Below are 25,286 nucleotides of genomic sequence, written 5' to 3'. Positions count from 1 at the left end.
AACATCTCTGAAACTGGAGTGGGAGTGGGGGTGGGGGTATTGCCCTCTCTACCAGGAGTAAATGAAAGGTCCCAGTAAGAAGGACTGAAGGGCTGGAGCAGTCAGGAGCTCTCAAAATGGATCCACCAGGGTGCCCTTCAAGATCAGGGTCCTGCACTCAAGAGTAGCTACCCGGAGTAAAATCAAAATTGAGCTGGACAAAGACAATAGTGACGAAGGAAAGACAAGGTCCAGATCAGCTGAGGAGGAAAACAGATGAGAAAATCTCATGCTTACCACTATGTAAAAACAAGAGAGGAGAGAGCCCTATGAAGTTGAAAAAGCTTTCCTGAATACTGCCTCCTTCTATAAGTTAAGGAAAACTAATTTTAGATTAAAAAAAACAACAACAGAAAAGTACAGAAGTCAAATCCCATAGAGAGTTATTGTAAGAAAAAAAGGAGATAACAGAATAATATCCCTATTGACAGTCAAAGCATGCCAGAGGGACATGCCACAACTAGGTCAAAACCATAATATGCTATAATAAAACAAGTTAAAACATTAAGAAAATGATGACATAAAGGAACAACATGAATCAGAATTAGAAAAAAACCCTGAAAGTAATTTAAAAGAAGAAAAAGCTCATATCAGAAATGAATAGTAAATTAGAAGAAATAAAAAAGTAAATAAACACAACAGATAATACCTTAATAGTAGGTTAAAGGAAAGAAAAAAATTTTACATCAAACAGAAATGAAGAAAAAGGTAAAAAGGATTCAAGGGAAAGTGACAAATATCGAAGATAGCCAAAGATTAAACATCCAGAAAATAGGAGTCTCTGAGGAAAAAAAAGCAAAGCCAAGAAACAGAACAAGTATTAATGCAGGATAACTTTGCTGAAATACAACACATTTAAAACATTTGGAACTACCTATTTTAAAGATCACACCATGTACCTGAGACTATCAACCTAGAACAACCAACATCAGAAAAAATTTACTAAAATTAATGAACTTTAAATAAAATGTCTTTTTGGCCTCTAGAAAAAAAGCCCATGTGGTTTATAAAGAAAATAAAATTGTATTTGCATTATGTTTTTCAGTAGCAACTACTTATGTCAAAAAAAAAAAAAAAAACTAGAAACATATGTAAGATAATCAAATAAGGAAAGTGATAAGCCAATCATTTTGTTTCCAGAAAAACAGAGTTTCAAAATATAAAAGGCACAATTTGGTATCAGTATTCAAGAACTCAAGAATTTTTCCATGAGTTCTTCCTGAGGAATCTAATAAAAAACAAGCTTCAAACAATCAAAATAACTAGAAAAACACTGACATAAGGCAGGAAGGTGAGCATTAAGTATATAGTTACCCAGGGAGCTAGGACTAAACAAGAGCTAAGAGAGAGGGTGTAGATGTAATGGCTATATGATCTGACAATGTAGATATAGTATAACTACATAATAGTTGCACAATAGGGGTTTTTTTTAAATGAGAGGTTAGAATATAGGGAGGATATGCAGAAGTTTTTTAAAGTATCATGTAATTTTTATGGTGGTTCTATCAGTATTATTATTATTCTGAGACTACTATATATTTAATAAAGGATAAAACAAATGAGTAATTATGGACTATTCTAATTCTACCATTCCTTATGTCCTTGAGAATCAGAACTTGAATCTTGAACTTGAATTGGACGTATCCATAGTAACTCATGAGATATATAACCAGTGGCATGTTGAAGCTGGTCTGCACTAACTGGTGAGAACAGATTGTACACATCTTGTCCCAACTCCACATTCAGGGACTTCATGTTGACATATTGAAATCAGCCATAATGGGAGTGTTTATACCATGGAAACTGGGAAATGCTACAAATCTAGCTATAAAAAAAAAAAGTCAGTTGTTGAACACTTAACAGTACCTCCCTATAAATTGTAACCCTTGGCACCCAGATTTTGCTGTTAAAATACCATTTCTCACTAAAAGAAATCAGAGAATTTTGGAGAAATGGTTGGTTTGAGGTCAGAAACAAGCAATGTTCAAGATGAGCCTGGAACAAGTTGTCATACAGATGAGAAAGAAGCTATCTATCAAAGATACTGGCATCATGTCAATAGGACTCAGCAGTCAGTTTGAAAAGACTCCCATTGACCAACTATGGGTCAGTTTGCATTTCAACAACGATAATAATTGCAATCAAATTCATTTAAATTCATTACTTTATAATGATATTTAAACAAAGAATCAGTCCTTTTCAGAGGATGATAACCAAACATCTGGAAAACTGATAAATAGATGGAATAAATCAAGCATTTATCTTGTCTTTCCTATTTTGACTATTCACTGAATATCTCAATAGAATAAATGAAAAATGTCTCTTTATAAAAGGATTCTACTAATAAAATAATAAAAAATATATAATTAGAATTTCACTATTTGCAATCCCCAGTGAGCAAATAGATATAGGTATTACACATTAGAGGCTGCTCAAATCACACAAAGAGGCACAACCAGATATGAGGTGCCTTTCTTAGTCTTGCCAACAGGATGGAAGAGAATCTGAATCCAATCTCTGGATCCAGCTAGGAACTTACAGGAAGTACCAATGGCAGAGGAACATGCTGGGCAGCACCTGAGTTTGCAATCAGCAAAATTCAGACTATGGGAAGTCCACAGGTCAAATTGCCTAGGTTCTTCAGCAGATAAATTTTAAAGAAGTTAAAAGGGTGGAGGAGGAATCTACAGATTAAAAGAAATAACACATTTAATGGGGCGCCTGGGTGGCTCAGTCGGCTGAGTGTCTGACTTCAGCTCAGGTCATGATCTCGCGGTTCGTGAGTTCGAGTCCCGCATCGGGCTCTGTGCTGACAGCTCAGAGCCTGGAGCCTACTTTGGATTCTGTGTCTCCCTCTCTCTCTGCCCCTCCCCTGCTCATGCTCTGTCTCTCCCTCTCTCTCAAAAATAAATAAACATTAGGGGCGCCTGGGTGGCGCAGTCGGTTAAGCGTCCGACTTCAGCCAGGTCACGATCTCGCGGTCCGTGAGTTCGAGCCCCGCGTCAGGCTCTGGGCTGATGGCTCGGAGCCTGGAGCCTGTTTCCGATTCTGTGTCTCCCTCTCTCTCTGCCCCTCCCCCGTTCATGCTCTGTCTCTCTCTGTCCCAAAAATAAATAAAAAACGTTGAAAAATAAATAAATAAATAAATAAACATTAAAGGGGAAAAAAAGCTCAAGGAAGTGATTAGTGTACAAATCAGGATTGTAGTTCTTTGTAGGGAGAGAATGGAGTTTGCATTAGGATGAGATACCTGGAAGGGGCCTCAGGTCTGGGTAACAAAATTCTGTTTCCTGGTCTGGGTGATTTCCTTGCTTTATAATGATCCATTAGGCTATATATTAGATTGGTGAGGTTGATGTATCCCTTTTCCATTCTACAATATAAATATTTTGTTACATAATAATAAAGTTCCTGCCCTCAAGGAGCTTAGAGGAAGATGGAGATGTAAACAATTAGCTTCCAGACAATGTGATAAATGCTCCCAGAGAGATAGATACACAGTGCTACAGAACAGCCATGGAACTGAAGCAGCTCAGCATGGCATGTCTGAGAAAGTTGCTGGGAGAAAGGGACATACCAGCTTGGCCTTGAAAGGAGAGCCATTCACCGATTAGACATATGAGTAGCAGAGCTCAGAGACCAGGCCAAAGGGGGATACGGTCACTCCTTGCTGGCTTCTTGCAGGCAATTCTGCTTATGCATCAGGTGTTTATTCTAGCATTTGCTGCTTTCTTTCTGCCCCAGCAGTTGTCTAGAGCAATTTCCTTTAAGATGGTAAAGGTTAGAATTGTCAACCAAAGAAGTATATGTTCATCTGTGTAGAGAAAGAGGGTTTCTGCCTTTTCCTTATTTTAAAACCATAACTTCATGAATAGCCTAGTAGAAGGTGCCATCTTGATAGCTTGTTCTTGAAATAGAGTGACTGCTGCAAAGACAGGATCTTACTCCTATGTTCTCTGAAAGTGCCTGGTACAAAATTGGAAGTCCTCCCTCGAGGTAGAGAGAACAGAGAGATGAAATAGCTCAGAGAAGAAGCCTTCTTTTTTGGGCTCTTAGAGCCTTCCTCCAGCCAGCTCTCTGCAGAATGGCTCATCGCAGACTCACCCAAAATGGCAAGACAGTGAGTGTTCAATTGTGAAATGTGATATATGCAAAGGAAAGAAGGAAAACATAGTCAATTTGTTAGGCCATATTTCCTGGGAAACAAAGCAGAAGGGGTGTAATTTGTATATTAGAAGCAAAGAGTGATAGGATATGTAAAATTTTGTGTATCCTCTACTGGCTTTGTTCATGGATGCTGCGTGGGACTCAAATAACAGTGTGGGACTCAGAAAGTCAATAGTAATTAGGACCTGGTTTTCTGCCGGCATGTATGGGCTTAGCGGGCAAGGTTGGCTTCCACTACAGGATGTACTTATCTTTCCCCACCCACCTGTCATTGATCCCTATCTGATGGCAAGCCAGAACTGGAAGCTAAATGCACCCTGGAAAAGGAGGTAAGAATAGATTAGAAGAGAATTGAAAAACCATCTGCTTATACATTTCTTGATCTGTAAAATGGGACTATAGCTCCTACCTACAGTTATAAGGAGAAAATAAGACATATGGAAATGTTTTATAAATGAAAGAGCACAGAGTATATTCTTGAAAAGTCTATAGAGAGCTAAATGCGCTTTTGTTCTTGACACAGCTGTGCAGTGATGAGTATTTTATTCAGATAGCAAGACCATTTGTCAAACTTATACATACAAGCACATGCAAATGCTCCCAATATACACAAAGTCTTCCTACACAAGCTCAGACATGACACTTCATTAATTCAGTCTCAGGTGTAACATCATCAAGTCTTCATCTTTTTGAGCCAACTATCCGACCCATCCCCCAGACAAGATGGAACAAATGGCAAAGGTCATTACATTAGATAAGCCTGGGTTCTGGGCCAAATGGGCTTACCTCATAACTATCTTCACCCTAAAAATGATGGCTTTGTAGATGTAAGACACTATGTTCTTTTTCTTCCTATTTAAAATTTGAATCTCCTATGGAGGGTAACACTCCAGAGAGAATCGTGTTCCAACCTTGCCTAATCACCAGTCATCTGGGGTGCTTAAAATATAGACTATCTGTAAAATACAGAGTCCCAGGCCACTTCCTAGACCTGACAAATGAGAATCTCCAGGGCAGGACTTGGAAACCTGAACTCTTAAATTTTTTTTAATGTTTATTTATTTTTGAGAGAGAGACAGAGAGAGAGACAGAGAGAGAGAGAGAGAATGAGTTGAGGAGGAGCAGAAAGAGAGGGAGACACAGAATCCAAAGCAGGCTCTAGGCTCTGAGCTGTCAGCACAAAGCCTGATGCAGGGGTCGAACTCACAAACTGTGAGATCATGACCTGAACCAAAGTCGGACGCTTAACCGAATGAGCCATCCAGGTGCCCCTGGGATATCTGAATTCTTAACAAATGTCCAAGATGATCTTCATGATGAGGCAAGTTTAGAGAAAGCCAGGATAGAACATAGGTCTTCAGGACTCTCAGAGGTTTTTAAAGAGGTCCAGAGAGAGGGAGTGTGTTAGTCTGCCCAGGCTGTCATAACAACATACCATAGACTGGGTGGCTTACACAACAGACATTTATTTTCTCACAGTTCTAGAGACTAGAAGTCTGAGATCAGGATGCCAGCATGATTAGGTTCTGGTAAGAACTCTCTTCTGGGCTTGCAGATGGTCACCATCTCACTTATGCTCACATGACCTCTTCTTTGTGGACATTTAGAGTGAGAGCAAATAAACGCTGGTATTTCTTCTTATTAGGGCAGTAATCCCATCATGGAGGCCACCCTCATGGCCTCATCTAACCCTAGTTACTTCCTAAAGAACATCTCCAAAAACAATCACATTGAAGGTTAGGACTTCAACATATGGGTTTGGGAAGAATGCAGACATTCAGTCCATGGTAGGGGGCAACGGGGCTTAGTCTCCTCAAAGGGGCAGATACTCATTTGTAGAGCTGCATCTTTGCTTGGGGTTTTGCATCTCACTAGTCTAGGTAAGACCATGTCATATGAAGCATATGAGCAGGCTGTACACTCATTAGTTTTGGCAACTTACAATGGGTAAAACATGAGGATTCAAAATAATTAAAAACAAACAAACAAACAAAAAAGAGAAAGAAATCAGTGTTGCCGGGTATTTTAGATGTTAGTTCAGTTAAGCATTAAATTTAGCTCTGGACCTTCTGATAGCTCAGGCCAAAAAAGAAAAGGGCATCTGTTAATTGTCTTCCTTATTGCATGTGTGTTAACTCTGGATGGAATTCCAGCTTTTACTTACATCTCCTGAACCAAACTGCTATTCCCAAACCTATGCCCTTTAGATGGGAAAAGTCATTGTTTTCTTCCCCCCAGAGCTTCACATTTCATCTCGATACATTTCTAGCTTATTAGAGAAGCAAAACTAGCTGTACCAAAAATACCCAACAGAGAATCTCCCTCCCCAAACATATACTAGAACTTGATGAAAAAAATAACACATTTTGCGAAATCAGCAGCATGGGTTTTTTTTTGTAGATCAGAAGAGTTTTCTTACTCTTTAATAATTAAGGTAACCCTGGAGATCCAGCCACTTTCCAGACAGTGCTCAGCAATAAAGAACTCAGAAAATCATGGATTCCTCAATTCCAAATCAGCTGTCCAATCAGATGAGACCTGTCATTCAGTGTCTCTGTAGCAGAAGAAAGATGCCCCGTATGATGGAAATGTCCTTGATCACAGGCCCAGCGCTGCCATTAACTATCTGGCTGAGTTCCATTGAGCAATTCTTTTCCTCTCTCTGAGCCTGTTGTCTTCATTAATTCAACAGCTATTTCTTGAACATCTAAAATGTGCGAAGCACTGTATCCAGGTGAACAGAACAGGCCTGCCCTCAAGGAAACCACAGTGTGGACACCAGGGAGCTTTCCATTTTATAATGCAATTAATTGTCCATGTCCTTGTGTGGATGCCTCACCAGTTTGGCGCATAAAACAAAAACATGTGAGCGTATGAAGGAGCAAATGAATGAGTAAGAAACCAGATTATTTTTTAACCACTTCAGTTCATGCCATTACCAGTCTTTTTTCATGGTCCCCTCAGTCTAATAACTCAGGCCCGAGAGGTCCAACTTCAACATAACCTTTCTTAGCCTCTTATCCTCAGAAAAACCTCGTTCGTTGGCTATTATCTGCCCCCTTCATCTTCTCTTGTCACAGTTACCCAGGATCTACTTCTATCACTCATACCACCCCAGAATAGTTTCCTATATCAGAAATTCAACAAACATCCACTGAGCACAGGATATATGATAAGCACTGGGCAAACCAAGATGTTTGACATAGATTCTGCTGCACGTGCACCATGGCTAGGGGTGGTGCTTTGCAATTCCGCTCACTGCCACACAGGGTATGCCTCATTCCTTTGAACTCACAGCTACTGAGACATCAGAGCAGCAAAAACAACATCATCAGTTTCCTAGAAGAGTCATACATCAATAAATTCTGCCCACCTGTCACCTACCACCTCACACTAGCTGCCTATACAACAAAATTTGACCCAAATAGCCATTTTTGATGTAGGGATACCTTAAATGTCCCACCTGCTAACTAGCCTGTGACCCCCAAGGCCACACCAAATGCCTGGAGTGCCATTTTCTCCTCTCTACCCTCAGTTCCATCTCCCCACTATTATCTGAACAATGATCAAGACAAAAGTTTCTCAGAAGCATTGCTTAGAAAATAATTACTTAAAACAAAATAAATAGCATGTGAATAGCACATAGAGTTTAAAAACATTTTTGCATAATGTTATTTCCCATTAATATTCACAACAATACTTGAGGCTCACAGAGGTAAATAACTAGACCACAGTTCACACAGTCAGAAAGTGGCAGAGACGACAGTTATGCCAAGGCACTGAGAGTCAAAAATCCCAGAACCTATCCAAAAGAGGCCAAATGGTACGCCCTGGGGTCCAGGCCTCACATTCACAAAAAGCTAAAATTTCGCCTGTAAGTGTTAGCTCCAGTAACATTACCCATAGACTTAAAGAGATACCTCATCAGGATTAAAAGAAGAAAATGTCCATTACACAATTCTAAATTTGTGCCTTTTGTAACATTATTTTGGTGTTATATAATTTAATTTTTCAATATTCTGAGAACCTCAAATAGAGAAAGTTGCCCAGGCCTCTCTGAAACAATTAAAGCCTTGACAAATCTCTTCAGGTTTGTTTTTGTTTTTAAATTTTTTTTAACGTTTATTTATTTTTGAGACAGAGAGAGACAGAGCATGAACGGGGGAGGGTCAAGAGAGGGAGACACAGAATCCAAAACAGGCTCCAGGCTCCAAACTGTCAGCACAGAGCCGTAGGCAGGGCTCAAACTCACGGACCGTGAGATCATGACCTGAGCCGAAGTCAGCCGCTCAACCGACTGAGCCACCCAGGCGCCCCTTTGTTTTTGTTTTTAATATGACATCTCTAAAAATGTTGCATACTTACTGTCACTTTTCCATCTTGAAATAAAATTGGCTGGATTTTCCCTGATTTACATTACAGTTATACATCTATCTTACCCATCTCACCTCCCTACAAAAGTATTTTTTGCTCACCTGTTCACACCATAAACCCTAATAAGACCATGTATCTTCACGTGCCCCTATGTGAGAAGGTCTATAGCTTGTCAGCAGGGATAAGGTCTGCAAGCATTTCTCTCTAGAGAACCAGCTGGTCACATGCATGATTCTGCCCTGCTCATTTATCTTTTGCTAGTGATGATGGTGGCAGATTCAAATAGCAATGGGAGCTTTTGGATTACTTAATATCATTATATCTCTAGGCTTCCATTCATTCATCCATACAATGAAGGAAATAACAATTTGTAATGAAAATTAATGGAAGACCATCACAGGCTTTACAGAATCCAGACATACTCAAAAAATGTTACAGGGAATGCCAGGCTCTGAACTTTGACATCTTCCCTGGTCCTTCACTGAGCACAACAGCTGCCCGTGTGAAAGGAATTGTCAAGTTTTCCATTTTCAGTTGGAATTATAGATGCTCTTAAGCAGCTCTCCTTGCATCATAACTAGACTGTGTTCATGAGTATCTCCTGTTTCATCACCACTTTGATGGGGAAGGATTTGAAGCCAGAGGCAACAAGATTCCTGGCCCCTATAGGCTGCATCTCCCTCTGCTGTCACATGCTCAGGCATCACAGGAAGGACAGAGTGGTGTCCAGATATAGATGGGTTCCAGGAGAGCCATCTCCAAGGTCCTCTCACATCCTTAGTGCCTGGGGATGACTTCAGATTTTCACAAGCCAAACGAAGTTAACCGCTTTCCATTTTTTCCTTTTCTCTATTTATTATAGCTTTTCAGAAAGTTGATGAGGTGAAATATTCTCCAGCAGAGGAAATAATATAAAGCTTAAAAGTTGTGTCTGATGGAATGGGGAAATAATTCCACTACTTTCCTTTGAGCAAAAAAAAGAAATATAAGGCAACCTGAGGCAGCCTCTAGGGGTTTTACTATTGCTAGATTGGAGGGAAATATAACAGCTTTAGATGAACAGGGTTTTCTTTTAACTTGTTAGAGCACTTTGGGATGAAGAGATAAGAAAGACAGGTGCTAGACAATGGAATGAACTTGGCACCAGCTTATTTACATAATTTTGTATAGAAGCGCATTGATGTATGAAGTATAAAGTGCCTGTGTTGAATAGTGAAAATAAAGTATTTTGGAAAACAATCAATGTTCACTACCCAGTCCTAAAGTGACTGAACATTTTAAGAAATACCTCTTGCTTCTTTGTGAAAATTACTGGCAGTTTAAGCTACGTGTGCAGTTTTAAGAAAACACAATCTTTTATGCTATTGTTTTAAGATAATTCTTAAGAATGCATTCTCTAAGCAGATGAGACATTGGTGGGGGGAGGGGAGGAGAAGAGGAACATTCACCCCTCTCTCTGATGTTGGCTGGCCCAGTCCCCATTTCTTCATGATTAAAGACCTCCAGGAGGGCTGGAAAAGTGTGTGGAGCAAAGATTATAAACAGCAATTTTTGCAGGCCAAATTGCCTCCTAAATGAGGGAGTAGGGGATTTAAAGGTGAACATAACTGTCTCTTTCACTGCATGCAAAGGTTTGTGCTGTGTGAGAAACTAAATTCTAACTTCCTTTTGGCAAGTATTCCTTAACAGGCCTTACAGATATCTGAAACCAATTTTAACCCACTCTGGTCCTCCGTTGACCACCACGTTACCTGAATGGTGCGGGCCAATTTCCCGGCTGCTCACCAGTCCGCAGGCCTATGGGGTGAGTAACTGCCCGGAGTGGGCCGGGCTTGGTGAATACTGATGAGCCCAGGAACCTCAGGGCTATTACTTCCCAGCTTGAGGAGGAAGTGTTTTAAAATTCACTGCACCAAGAAGCATTTCTCTTTTCCTTTCAGATGTTGCTGATGTGGGCTCATTCTTCTTTTAAGAATACCATTTTTTTTATCAATATTTTTAACCATAAAATGAATTTAGAAAACATAAAAGAAGTAACATGTCCTCACAAACTGCTGTGTTTTGAGGTTTTGAATATTAGGCCTGTGCTTTATGGCTCAAGGGAGTGGAATAAAAAATGCTGAAAAGCAATTAGAATCATTACAAACAAACCAGCATCAGGGATTGGAGAGGAGCAAAGCCTTGGAGTGTGTGGCACCCCTGGAGGTTGTCCAGCTGGAGGTTTATGCACTCCCTTGCATAAACAGAGAAAAATGTGTCTCAGATGTGCTCAGGACACAATGGCCTAAGGCAGTGGTTCTCAAAGTGTGTCCCCAGACCAGCAGCCTCAGTATCACTTGGGAACTTGCTAGAAATACAAATTATCAGCACCCCCCCCCCCCCCACCTCAGAACTCTGAGCTTGGGGCCCAGTATCTGTGTTTCCATGAGCCTTCCAAGGGATTCAATGGCCTAACGTTGGAAACCACTGACCTCAGTCACCTAGCCAGGGCTCATTCTATGAGTGATTTTGTATGGTCTTCCCAAAGCCAATGAAGGAAGAGTTGAAATCTTAATTCTTTCCTTCAAGGAAAGCTCTGTCTGAGGAAAACTACGTTGGTCAGATCTAGTTAGTTTCTGCCATTATCTACTATGGTGACTTCCAACCATTTTTAGCTTTGTGATACTCATCCCAAGAAGCATGCTGTGAGGACACACTTTTCAAATAAAATGTAACAGAAACTGCCTTTTGAGAATTTCGTGATAGGCAGGAGTGTTCCAAAACCAACACTGAGAATCGTTCCCTACTCTGAGGTGCCAAGATTCTCCTAACTCCTGACTCCTCTCAACCTAGTTATGTACCAGTTCAAGAAATCCACTGAATTTTATTTTAACTCCCTTAGCCCAAGGAGCACTCGGTTAGCACGCGCTCTCTACCAATTCTCACCTTAGGCCTGGAGGCCCCATATGGCTGCGTTATGCCTCCAGGCCTTCCAGGGGAAATGCTCCACCATGCCCACGGACATGGAAACGCGACACCTGCCTGCAGCAGGTACCTCAGCCAAGGCAAGACAGGGCCATTAAGAAAGGAAAACAAACACCCTACTTTCTAACACTGTCGGACTGCTCTTGCTTTCTTCATCATGAAGTGACTCCTCTCTCTTCCCAAAATCCAGGAGCAGCTAAAAGAGGAAGATGTAGAATGCATTGTGAATCAGGACGAACTGGCCATGAGTTACCAGGAGCAAGCCGCCTCGCCCTGCAGTCCTCCTGCAGGGAGTTCACCGCAGACTCCAAGCAAAGACAACATTTACGAGGGGGATCTCGGCCTAGGAGGCTACGAACTCAAGCTTGAGCAGACTCCGGGTCAGTCCCAGCTGAATTAGTGGTGAACAGTGCAGACGTAATCACAAGTAATGCCAGGCTCACTGAGAGATACAAGCCAAGCTGGGGAGGCAGCATGGGGAATAGAAGCTGGAAAATGCAGTAAGAGCACAAATTGAAGAGAATCAAAACCTTGTCACAAGTATCCTCTAGTGCCTAAAGAAATGAGAATTTATTATCACCCCTCTCTATTATGCAACTGAATTTAAGTTTTTGACAGCAGCCATTTTTATTAGCGACTTGGGTGGGGTGGGAAGGGCAGAGAAGCGAGGGAGTCAGGAGTCTCGCTGCTGTTAAGGGAGGAACAGATACCCTTGTGTCTGAGGGGTTTCCGTTCAGTAGGCAGCTCTCCAGGCCTTCGCTTCAATTTTGGATTTCATTCCCTTCATTAGGGAGAGTTTAAAAATAAGGAAAAAAGTTTCTGAGCATAAAGATCTGGCTCCTAAGCTGGAGGTTATGCCAAGTTATTTAGTACCTGCTTATTTGCATATTATAAAGACCTAGACTCCCACGTGCCCTTAATGACCTCAGGGCTATTTGCAAAGCCCAGACAACGGATCGATACCACTGCTGATGGCCTCACAGAAGCCATGCCGTGTGGCCACCCACTGTTCTCATGGGCATTCTTGTCAAGCTGCTTCTCCCATGGAATGAATCAAAGGGTTAGTTCCAGCTGGGTGCACCCTGCGCTAAATGCAGCTCCGTTTTCCAACTTGGTAGGACCCTTCCAGGAAGAGCGGTTTTCTTTTCTCCATACTATATTTTACCTGAAGAACAAGGCTCCCTGTCCTTGCTTGCATTTGAGTCACTCCTTAGCCCTGTGGCAGGTCCCCTCTGTACGCTGGGTAATGAGATTCCACAGCACAGGTTGTTCTCCATGTGGCAGGAGACAGTGCAGGAGTCCCAACCCGTCCTCCAAACCCAACACCCACAGCTGATTAGCAAGAGCAGAAGCTAGAGGAGCAGAGCCGATGATGCATAGACCATACTGAAGACTCAAGGATGCAGCCTGAGGACTCCTCTTACAAGATATGGCTCATAGCCCATGACAGGCCGACACAATAGCTTTTAATTCAGCTGCATGATCTGTGCCTTTTAAGCCATAAAGATACCTCAAGCCTAGCTTCTCTTGAAATACAGATGTTAATATTAGACTCCAAAAAAGCAGGCTCTAGTCTTAGGTGCCCAGGCTATGATGGGTCTGTTTCTGAAGGAGGTAGGGAATGATGTCTTCCTCAGGCCCAAAGCTTGAAAATAACATATGCTTTGCTAACCAGTTGTTAGGCTATTAACCATGGTGGTGTCAGACACACCGCTACATATATTGATTTTCTTCCAAACAGTAGGATCCAGGGGCACAAACTGTTTTGTACTCAGCTAAGTATAATCTGGTCATTCCGGGTAAATATGCAAATGGCAAAGCATGAAGTTTTCTATTTGACTTAATCATAATAAACTTTTGTTATAAAGTATGATTGTGTTGGCCAATGCTTTATTTAAAGACATTTTCAGGCACCTGGTGGCTCAGTCAGCTGAGCTTCTGACTCTTGATTTTGGCTCAGGTCATGATCCCAGGGTCATGGGATTGAGCCCTCTAACAGGCTGTGCACTGAATGTGGAACCTTCTTGAGATTCTGTCTCTCTTCCTCTGCCCCTCTCCCACTCACATGCTCACTTTCTAGTGTTCTTTCTCTTTCTCTCTCTCTCTCTCTCTCTCTCCCCCCCCCCAAAATAGATTATAGATGGTAGATAGATAGATAGATAGATAGATACATGATAGATAAAGACATTTTCTCTGCTCATGCTAATTGGCAGTTCTAAGCCTTTATACTTGAAATGCCAGGTGAAGTAGGCACTGAAAGGTAACGTAAGGGAGATGCAAGGGTCCTGTGGCCCAGGAAAAGCCATAGGAACTGGCACACAAGCCACTGAAAGAAAGAAGAGAACACTGGTGGGCTGGGAGGGTGTGCCAGCCAGAGAAGGGAGAGCTAAGGCAGGCAGAGTGGAACAGCCTCCTCCTTTCACACTTTCATACACACACAATCGTGAAAAGCCTCAAAAATGGGGGGAGGAATAAAAAGGCAAGTCAGAAGATAAGGATTCATCTTCTTTCTGTCCTCATCCTATGAAAAGAAGAGATAAGAACCTGGTGTTTTGCTGCTTTGCGTGGAGAAAGACACACCAGGGAAAGAGAAGATCCTCTCAAAACAGACTAACATTAGTGGAGGCAGGAGTAGAGAGAAAAATGACATATGAGATGGAAATGAGAAGGAGTGGGGAGAGGAAGGCACGCAATCTAAACCCAGCACCAACTCCCTAAGAGGGCACAGCAAAAACAGCCTCCTGCCCACAGGAAAGCCTTCTTCCTGCTTAGAAAAATACCCTTTCCAACTGACCATCATGAACCACGGCCAACAAGGAGAATAAGGGGCTGTTTAATCTGGGTCAGACCACTCGTCCCCCTGACTCCAGGTAAGTAAAATATCATGAGTTTGAGGAAATTGTGCCCCACCTGATCTATAAGACAGTGTTCCAGTTTCAAGATGTGATTACCAGCCTCCTTCCCTCTGAATCAGCCCAAGACCCAGAGAGAGGCTAGCCAGTGTCCCAGTTAGAAATTCATAAAACAAAATTTCCTTTATTGTCCTGTTGTGAGGGATAATAATTTATGATCTTAAGATCTCTGTGCTTTGATTAGCAGTATGAGGACTGTGAAATTCAAACCTATTATTTACTGCCAGTTTCTAATGAATAATAAAGGCAAAGGAGCTTTATTCAAACCACTAATGCTTGCACTCATTATTAGAGCTTTAAACAGGACTCTAATTAATTAATTGATTTATGGTTTTTCCTTGAGCTTCTTACCAAGTATACATCACACACACACACACACACACACACACACACACAGAGTTCCACTCACTGTCAGTCTCCCAACTAGACCCTCTGTAGTGTCCCCGTGGTACTCAGTACATGCCGGAGCAAGTCAGAAGCCTGATGGGAAGTGCCATTAAGGTCTTCATTCATGAAGTTTCTAGAAACTGTTTGGAGAGCAATTTAATGGTATAAATCAAAGCTGAAAATTCAAATACCATTTGACCCACTGATTTCATGTGCAGATCTTTTATTCTAGATATTTGAGAATATTATACATACAAAGGATATTTATTGGAACAACTGAATTGCTGGTTAAATAAAACACAGCACAGCCATCTCATGAGACAATATCACATGTACTGGTATGGAATGATCTCTAGGATGTATTGTTAAATGAAAATAGCAAAGTGCAGAACAGAGTAGATGGTATGCTGCCATTTTGGAAGGTTAAAGAAGAAATTGGTAGTATAATTTCCTCTTAAGAACTGAGGGGAGACTTAATTTATCACTTTTGTGCCTTTGGGGTTTTGTACACTATGGACGAATTATTTATTCAAAAACAAATTAAATAATAATAAGAGTCCTATGAATAACTCATCGAAGTACTGAACTACAATAGGAAGTGGAATAAAAACTAAAAAATTTGTTATTTCTCACCATGATCTTTGAGACTTTGAGAATATAAAGTGTAGCATCAATAGTACCAACAGCTTCTGGGTTTATTCATTTGCACCATCCAACAAACATGGATGCAAACTACATAAAAGGTCCTTAAAATTCAAAGACAAATATGACTCGGTCCCATCCATCAAACATCTGGTAGGAGAAGACAGACTGCTAAAAAATGATAGGTTCCTTATAAGATACCAAAACAGGGGCGCCTGGGTGGCGCAGTCGGTTAAGCGCCCGACTTCAGCCAGGTCACGATCTCGCGGTCCGTGAGTTCGAGCCCCGCGTCAGGCTCTGGGCTGATGGCTCGGAGCCTGGAGCCTGTTTCCGATTCTGTGTCTCCCTCTCTCTGCCCCTCCCCCGTTCATGCTCTGTCTCTCTCTGTCCCAAAAATAAATAAAAAAATGTTGAAAAATAAAAAAAAAATAAGATACCAAAACATACAATAAAGCTACAGTAGCCAAAACTGTGTGGTAATGACCAGAAATAAGGAAAGAGGTCAAGAAAATCTACTACAAAGTACAGAAGCAGGTTCATGAATATAGTTAGAAATTTAGTTACTAAAAAATGGCATTTAAATTTGGGCTGAGAATAAATGGGCTATTACACAGTAAGTAATGCAGACAAATTGACTTTCAATTTGGAAAAAGAAAAATATCAGGTAATACCCTACAACATAAAAAACTAAATTGCAAGTAATTTAAACAGCTAAGTGTTAAAAAAAAAAACCTAAAGGATAACAAAATTAAAAAAGAATATGTAAATAACCTTGGCATATGAACAGTTTTCATGAGAAAGACACAAACCCAAAACAAAGAGTGATAAATTTGCATAAAAACACAAAATTTCTTATGACAAAGACAATAAGCAAAATTTGAAACAAACTTGGAGAAATACACACACACACATGCGCACATACTTTCGTTTGTGTGTGCGTCTATGTGTATATCAGACTAAGGATTATTGTTCAAAATACACAAAGAACTCTTACCAATGCATGAAAAATTAACATTCAACCAGACATAAAAATATGGAAATAATATGTAGAATCAAATATGTATACCTTCTATCCAGACTTCTACTTTTAGGCATCTGTGTAGAAAACAAATACTTACCATTTATGCATAAAGAAGCAGACAAAATGATATTCATTGTGGCACTGTTATTGCAAAATATTGGGGAGGAGAATATCCATCAATAGCATAAGGGAACCACAATAATTCTCATACTAGGGAATTCTCTGCAGCAATTACACTCTGTGTAGAATGGGTCCATATGCATGCACTCACATGGAAATATTTCCAAGATAAATTGTTAGTGAAAAACAGTCTGGAAAGATCCATGACAGACTGATAACCAAGAGGGGAGTGCAATTACAAGGGCTGAATCAAGAAAGCCTTTGGTTTATCCACCTTATTTTTAATTTTTATAATGATACCATATTCATGTATGGTCAGTTCTGAAAGTGGCTTCAAGATAGGGGTGTGGGAGGGGGGGGATGGTCAAGAAAGGCTTTAAAGAAGTTACATGTGAGATCTTGAAAGATGAGAGGGTTTGACCAAGCAAATATGATTGGTGCTGCTCTGTGGGGCAGGAGGTAAGACTGATCACTAGAATATGGGAAGAACCTGCCAGTTAAAAGGAACAGCATGGACAAAGGGGTGTGAGGCAGCCTGGCACATTAGAGGAACTACATATAATTTAGTCCACATGGCTACCATATAGGTTGTTTTTGTTTGCAGGTAGGAATGGGAGTATAAGAGATAATTCTGGAGGTACGGATCAAACTAAGGAGTCTGAGCCATGATCCTATGAGAATGGGGAGCTACTGAAATATTTTAAGCAGGAAAGATAATTACATAGATTGTGGGGATATGGAGTACAAGTAAGCCTAGAGAAGGCATAATAGCCCAGTCAAGAGGCTATTTCAACAGCCCAGGAGAGAGACGAGGAGAAACTTAAATAAGGCAGAATCAGGAAGAATGGACTAAAGGAGAGGTTGCAGGTAAGTTTCAGAGCTAGAATCTACAATGTTGATAACTGATTGGACATGGAAAGTGAGGAAGCTGGAAGAGCCCAGAATGACCCCAAGTTTAAGGCTTACATGATGGCAGGTGGATGGTTCCAGTCATTGAGGGTATTGGGAAGAGGAACAGATTTGGGGAAAAGCCAACAGATTCAACTCTGGACATGTTGAGCCTGAGGTTCTTAGGGAGAGCTGCATGGAAATGTCCAGATGTTGTTTACACAGATCTGAAGTTTAAGGAAAAGGTCTAGCCTAAAGATGTGTATTTGGAAGGATGAGGTTTGCATCACAGCTTTACCAAAGAGTTTTTCAAATGCCACAACTTCCTCACCTTTCTCTAATTCCTGCAAAGAAATTCCAGTATGCCCTCCCCACGAAAAGACGATGCCAGAATCTCTGCGTGGATGAGCATATTTTTCTTCAAAAGGCATCATAGATTATTTTCATTCAAACCCTGGGTAAACCACTGACAAGAAGAAGAAAGAGGGAACAGAATGGAGAACTGAGGAGTGCAAAATCCAGTGGGTGGACAGAGTATGCACCTGTGAAATAAACCTTGGAGAATCCCTTATAGGGAGATCTGGCATTCCCATGGGACAAGGGTTAGATGCAGAAAAAATGTTGATTTCTACTGTTACTGTGTTTTTGGCCTTATACAACTGCCCTACCTCTCCTCAACTGTAATGGCCAATTTCACCTGTCTACTTGGCTGGCATATAATCCCCAATTATTCAATCAAATACTAATCTAGGTGTTGCTATGCATGTGTGTGTTGTAGGTGTAATTAACATTCATAATTGGTTGACTTTAAGTAAAGGAGATTATGTTAGATAATCTGGGTGTGCCTGATTGAATCCACTGAAAGGCTGTAAGAGCAGAATTGAGGCTTCTGGGAAGAAGGAGAAATTCTGCCTTTGAACTGTAGTTTCAGCTCATACCAGAGACCTCCAGACTGCCCATTCTGAAGGTCTGCCCTCATCTAATCTCCCTCCCCTCCCTCTCCATCTCCCTCTTGACTGGAACAGAAGGACAAAGGTTGTAAGAGGAATGCTCACACAAAATTAAGGAAACAGGTAGATTATTTGCTGAATTCAAATGTGTTTGAAAGGAGCACTTTAGGGATTTGTTTCTAAAATATACATTACCTGCTATATTCTGATTTACTCAGAGTGTTGATCTGGTCTCCTACCCCTTCTCCATCTGTACCACAGTTCAAGGATAACTAATGTTCATAAGATGGCCCTGAAGCAAAATCTTAAAGTACTTGTGAGATTAGCAAAGAAGCTTTCAGATGTTTGTTATTCAGAGCAGGGCAGCTGTTAGACTAGGTGTGGGGGAGGTTGCAAGAAGTAAGAAACTTACCTGCGGAAGGTTCCATATATCTCCCAAATATTGTCCATCAACCTGTCATTCATTCAGTTTGACAAACATTTATTAAACCCTTACAATGTATTGCTGATAATCAAGGTTAGGAATTGCCAATGTCAGCATCATTAATGGGATAAATAAAGATGGAACAGATGAGCAATGATAGAGTCCAGGAAGCACATCAATTCAGAGACATCTTGGCTCACCTCATCACACAGATTGATTAGTTTTAGCGATGAATGGGGAGGAGAGGGGAGCTCCAACAAGCCAGCCTGTAGGTGAAGGAGGGGAATGGACCATCTGAACCACACCACAGGGATCAGCTTCTCTGAATGCCAGCATCCTCCCTAATACTCCCCATCCTGGTCAGTGGGAGGGGAATGCTTCAACAAGGATTTAGTGCAAGAGATCAGATTCAAATACCCTCTACTTCATAACGTGGCCTAAGGCAATGTGATCATATGGTGAAACTCAGCCCTCAGTTAAGCAAAATTACCAGGTCACTCTCCTGAAACCTCATTGTCCACTCATCATCTTGCAGATGCAAGCATTCAGGATATGCTAATTTAACAGAACTGAACTGAATTAAATCCTGGCTAGGTAGGGCTCTATTGTACCTGGCACTATGTCTAGAAGGAAAAAAGAAAAAAATGGCCCTTTGATATGGGCCTCACTTTTCCATGTGTGATATCTCATTTCATCCTCATGAGAGCCCTGGGAACATCACATTTCAAGCCCTGCTTTATGTGCAGGGACCTTGGAGACAGAGATGGTAAGCCCTTGGCCTAAGATCACACAGTTGATCAAGGGCAGATGGGAGTTTTGAATCCAGGACTGTATAGCTTCAAAGATCATGATTATTTCCCATATACCAGGCTGCAGAAGGAATTAGCACAAGTCTATCGGTATGCACTAGGAACCTTTGATGCCCCAACACTGGAGACAGGAGACTACACAAATACACCTCAGCTTCCTGGGGTTTACAGTGGAAAGACCAGGGGCACCTGGGTGGCTCAGTTGGTTAAACATCTGACTTCAGCCCAGGTCATGATCTCACCGTTCATGAGTTTGAGTCCTGCATCCAGCTCTGTGCTGACAGCTCAGAGCCTGGAGCCTGCTTTGGATTCTGTGTCTCTCTCCCTCTTTCTCTGCCCCTCCCCCACTCATGCTCTGTCTCTGTCTCTCTCTCTCTCTCTCTCTCTCTCAAAAATAAATAAAATATTTAATAATTTTAAAAAAGCAGTAGAGAGACCAGAGACTGGAGAATGACCACATAAAGGGCAAAGTGAACCAGAACAAGCTGGGAGGCCCCAGGCTTCCAGACCCTGGATTAGTCGGAACTGATTTGGTACCAAGAGGTCACAATCTAGGTCAATCTAGCTGAAGAAAAAATGTCTTCACTTGTATAACTTAGAAGCCCAGGAGAGGAAGTTAGCTAAATATTGGGGCACAAACCAGGCCATCAACATGCTTCCTTTCTCTCTCTCTCCTTACTCTGGTCTTCTCCATTTTTGCCTTGTTCTCACCAGGACCAACTGCTGCAAAGATGTCTGCCAGCAGCTCCAAACCAAGAGGACATCTTTTCTCTCAAATGCTCTAGCAAAATCCTAGGAATGACAGTGGTTGGCCTAGTTTGTGTCTACACATGCCCACCTTTATACCAATAATATTCAACCAAGGGATAGAGTTATCCAGTTGGCCAGCCTACATCATATGCTCATCCTATACAGGATCAAGCAGAATCATTTAAATGACTGCTCCTGCCTAAAGAAAAAGCAAAGTCCTTTGTGTTGTCCCCACCCACATTGACCTGTATATCCAATATGATATTGTGGACATAATAGTACATAATTAAAGAAGACATTTCAGCTTATGCCTTGTTCTCTTGGAACACTCTGAGGGGAAATAAATTACCATGTTCTAAAGACACTCCAGTAGTCCTGTGGAGAACATGTGGCAAGGAATTGAGGCCTCTTGCCAACAATCAGCACCAACTTGTCAGTCATATGCATGAGGCACCTTAGAAGTGAATCCTTCACCCCATTCGGGCCTTCATATGACCAAAGCTCTAGTTGACAACTTGACTGCAACTTCATGAGAAACCCTAAGCCAGAACCCCGCCCCAATTAAGCCACTCTCAGATTCCTGGTCCACAGAGACTATGTAAGACAGTAAATGTTTACTGTGGTTTTAAGCCACTAGTTTGTTATGCTGCAAAGATGACTCAAATGAGCATCTCAGAGATGACTCTGAGCAGACAGAAAGAAGTCTAGTCATCTACACCTTTAAGCACATTTTTTTCTAGCAGAATATAATTCTTTGTTTACTGGATAAAGGTCCTGGAATACCAGAACTTTTGGCATATCTCAGCACACACATATCTGACTTCCCCACCTCCAATCCTTGAATCCAGAAATGGAAGTGATGATGACCACAGAAACCACAGTACCCACACCCTCTCTGATCATGGTCAGTGGTCACCCAAGGCAGGGTGAATGACTAGCAGGAGAAACAATGTGCAAGTTCACTGAGCTATGTGCTAGATGCTATCAAGGGACACAGAGATGAGAAAACTCTGCCCCTAATTTCTAGGAGCTTCTAATCTGGGCACAGGAATAAAGTGAAAACAGTGGTCTCTTGTATGATCCATAGCAGAATGAGGTTTAAGAAGAACTTTAAAGGGGGGAGAGGGAGCGCCTAAGTGGCTCAGTCAGTTAAGCATCTGACTCTATTTTTTTTATCTTTTTATTTTTTTAATTCACATCTAAGTAAGTTAGCATATAGTGCAACAATGATTTCAGGAGTAGATTCTTTAGTACCCCTTCCCCTTTTAGCCCATCCCCCCTCCGACAACTCCTCCAGTAACCCTCTGTTTGTCCTCCATATTTAAGAGTCTCTTATGTTTTGTCCCCCTCCCTGTTTTTATATTGTTTTTGCTTCCCTTATGTTCATCTGCTTTGTCTCGTAAAGTCCTCATATGAGTGAAGTCATACGATTTTTGTCTTTCTCTGACTGAGAAATTTCACTTAGCATAATACCCTCTAGTTTCATCTATGTAGTTATAAATGGCAAGATTTCATTCTTTTTGATTGCTGAGTAGCACTCCATTGTATATATGTATATACCACATCTCTGTATCCATTCATCCGTCGATGGACATTTGGGCTCTTTCCATACTTTGGCTATTGTGGATAGTGCCGCTATAAACATTGGGTCGATGGCCCTTCGACACAGCACACCTGTAAAGCATCTGACTCTTGATCTAAGCTCATGCCTTGATCTCAGAGTCGTGATTTCAAGCCCTGTGTTAGGCTCTGTGTTGGGTGTGAAGCCTACTTAAAAAAAAGTTAAATAAAAATTTAAAGAGGAACTTTAAAGGAAAAAGAATTATGGTCCTGCTCCTCCACTCTAGCTTCACACTGGACTGACTGGGAGAGATTTACAATCTTGGTGCCTGAGTCTCAAGCCCAGTGGTTCTGACTTCACTGGTCTGGGCTTTGGCCTGAACAACAAGAGTTCTTGAAGCTTCCCAGATGACTCAAATTTGCATCCAAGGTTGAGAACCACTAGATTACAAGGACTTTCTAGGAAGGAGAGACATGATCCAGTTGCAGAAAGTCATCAAAGGCTTTCTAGAGGAAGTGGTGGTTAGAATGGGCTGCAAAAGCTAGGAACGTGGTGAGGACAATCTAACGAAAAAGAAGGATGGGAGGAAGGTGTGTCAGGAAGGGCAGAGGGCCTGTCCAGTGGTATCACATTTCCTTGAGCAAGGAGCTCATTGGCTAGAAAGTAACTGAGAGGTGCTGAGGATGCCAATTCTCAACCCTCAGACTACAACTACATGTATTTCTGAGACCGCTGTCCAGCTACAAAAGCACCAACTCACAAAACCTGTGAATCATCAAGTTCTAAATCCCTGGCATACAACACATTTGGGATATCATTTATAGGGAGCCACAGCTGCTGCCTGAACAAAAGAGGAAAAAATAACTGCTCCCTCCAAGCCCCCGTGACCATGCAACATCATCTGCCAAATCACTTCAAATTGCTCCTTTTCATAACACTGTCTCCAAAGATGAGAACTGCATCAGAATTTGGCCCAACCTTGGCTCACTCAACTTTGGCTATGGGTCTCCAAGTGCATCCTTTCCCTGGTGAAACCTTGACCAAGAGCCACCCATGCACCCCCCTCACCCCACAGTATGCACCAGCCAGAAATGAGGAGATGATTATTGGGTCAGTCAGGGATTGCATAGAGGTGAAAAATATTTTCATTCTTCCCTTCTAGGTTCTTTGGATGATTTAATAATTAAATTGACATAAGACAGATTAACAAGAGAAAAACAAATTCTGTACATACAGGAGCCCCATAAAAATATAAGACTCCCCGGCAGTCAGGTCATTGAGGCTGATACACCATCCTGAGCTAAGGAGAAGGGGGTAGTGTCTCTGGGGCTTGAAAGGGAAGGAAGGCAATTCACAGCAAGATGGGAAGAGCAAATGTTGATAAACTTTTCTATGCCATACAGAAATGTCCTTGTGATATAAAAAGTTATCTCTGGTGGTAGTTCTCTTGGGGGGGTGGGGAGCAAGAAGAGGCTATGTCAATTCTTTTAGGCAGTTAAGAGGGAGGTAAAAAGCTCTTCTTGAGTCTGAAGAGCCCAGAGTTTTCCACTCAAAATGATCCATATGGCCAAAGTGGCACATTCCGGGGGTGGCATATTCTGCTCCTCTTCAATTGACAATTCAGTGGGTGTGGATTGACATCCTTAAAGGCTGCGATGCTGCCGTTCTTTATTAAGAGGGTAAATACACCCTCCTGACATCCATCTTAGAGAGGTCTAGAATAGCTTCTCAGACTTTAATGTGCATTTGAATGCCATGAGGACCTTATTAAAACACAGATTCTGATTCGAAGGTCTGGGTCAGGACCCAAGCTTCTGCATTTCTAGCCAGCTCTCGGGTGATGCTGACCTGCTGGTCCCTGGACCACACTTTGAGTAGCTGAGGCCAGAGCTGTGTTTCTCAGGCTTGGGACTTGGTTAACAGGTGGTCTTTAACTATCTTTCAAGGGGTGTACAGGCAGGTTGGCAGTTTTAAAAATAAAGGGACAGAACCATTTATTTCACAGCCAGATCACTCACTTTAAATGTAATATTAACTGTGATTTTTCACAAAAATCCTTCTACTTTTAAAGCCGGTCCATGACAGATGAGCATCGTATTGGGTAGTTTGCCCCAGCAGCTCTCCAGTTAGCTAGTCTTCAGTTAACAGGATGCAGCTTATCTGGAATAACATGTTTACTCCTTATTTGGGCATAAGTCTCTACATTAGGCAAATATGCATTTTGGTTGTTAGTATCATGTCATCACAATTCATAAAAATGGATCAGTGATTCAAAAGGAGTTCACTGGAGTGTTAAAGCAGAGACAGAAACAGTAATGGAAATACTATGATTCAAAATGGCATGCACATAGGTAGCAAACAAGACTCGAGTGAGAACATGGGCTGTGGCTCAGCAGCAATCACCTCGCCGCTGACCCCTTGCAGGACATCATTTGGTACGAAACTTGTCAGAGGAGGGTAAAAAGCTTTCCCTTCATCCTTAGAGCTCAAAGAGCTCTTCTTTTCTGTAATAAGACCCTTGAATCTGTCCAAAACAAGTACAAAATAATACATTCCTGTACAAAATTGATAGATCTGGCCCAAAGTTGAAGAAGAGTCATAAGCCACAGGCACCTCATTCAAAGTCGAATGCCTAACAGCAAAATGGGTCAGGCTATGCTTTTGTCAAAATGTTTGTTAAACCAGTTTCATTATAAATATGCTTACAGGAGAAACAAGAGTAAACTTTAGCCCACAATTTTCAAGGTGAAAAGCCTTTATGATCACGTATGTTTGTTAGTTGGTATTTCACGTTTCAGGTGGACAATACCACCTATGAATCGAGTATAAATCAACTCTTGGCTTATGTGAGATAAATAAATGAAATGCCCTATAACTTTTCATTTCCTTTGTTACTTGAAAGCCCTTGCTACAGAAAAGACTTTCCATTTTGACAATGATTGTTTCATGCCTTATCAGGTAGACTAGAAAAGGTGTGTTAGGGTCATACTGACAAAATACTGTTAGGGTACCCAGGGAGCCCTTTGAGAGGCAAATAAAAATGTCCATCCACACACTGCATTATTCAGAGAGAACCTCAGTGGTCACCAATATACCTCTTGACCTTTATTTATTCAACAAATATTTAATAAGTACTTTAAAAGCCATATCTAAATGCTACAAAAGAATATGGAGAAGACTTACAAATACAGCCAAAAAATAAATAAGGTCTCCATTCACTATCATCTTCCTTGTTGAAACATTTCTATTTCCACAGTCAGACATGCTAATTGAAAGAG

At 41.4% G+C, this 25,286-nt stretch overlaps 1 protein-coding gene across 11 annotated transcripts in view; it reads left to right on the top strand.

Annotated features, from left to right (window-relative positions):
* SLC9A9 (solute carrier family 9 member A9) overlaps positions 1-13,414 on the top strand; it is a 703,484-nt gene extending 690,070 nt beyond the window's left edge. For 10 of the 11 annotated variants that reach the window (XM_058730134.1, XM_058730131.1, XM_058730132.1 and 7 more), the window contains 2 exons: positions 10,279-10,384; positions 11,735-13,414. In XM_058730134.1, the coding sequence (XP_058586117.1) occupies positions 10,279-10,384; positions 11,735-11,944 (316 nt within the window). In that variant the 3' untranslated portion in view covers positions 11,945-13,414. The remainder of the gene's footprint in view (positions 1-10,278; positions 10,385-11,734) is intronic. The other variant, XM_058730137.1, reaches the window with a different exon arrangement.
* Positions 13,415-25,286: the final 11,872 nt, after the last annotated feature.

Source organism: Neofelis nebulosa, chromosome 5 (genome assembly GCF_028018385.1).
Source record: "Neofelis nebulosa isolate mNeoNeb1 chromosome 5, mNeoNeb1.pri, whole genome shotgun sequence".
In the NCBI taxonomy this organism is placed as follows: Eukaryota; Metazoa; Chordata; class Mammalia; order Carnivora; family Felidae; genus Neofelis; species Neofelis nebulosa.
Note: the sequence above shows the minus strand (reverse complement) of the source record. Positions and strands in the feature narration are given on the sequence as shown.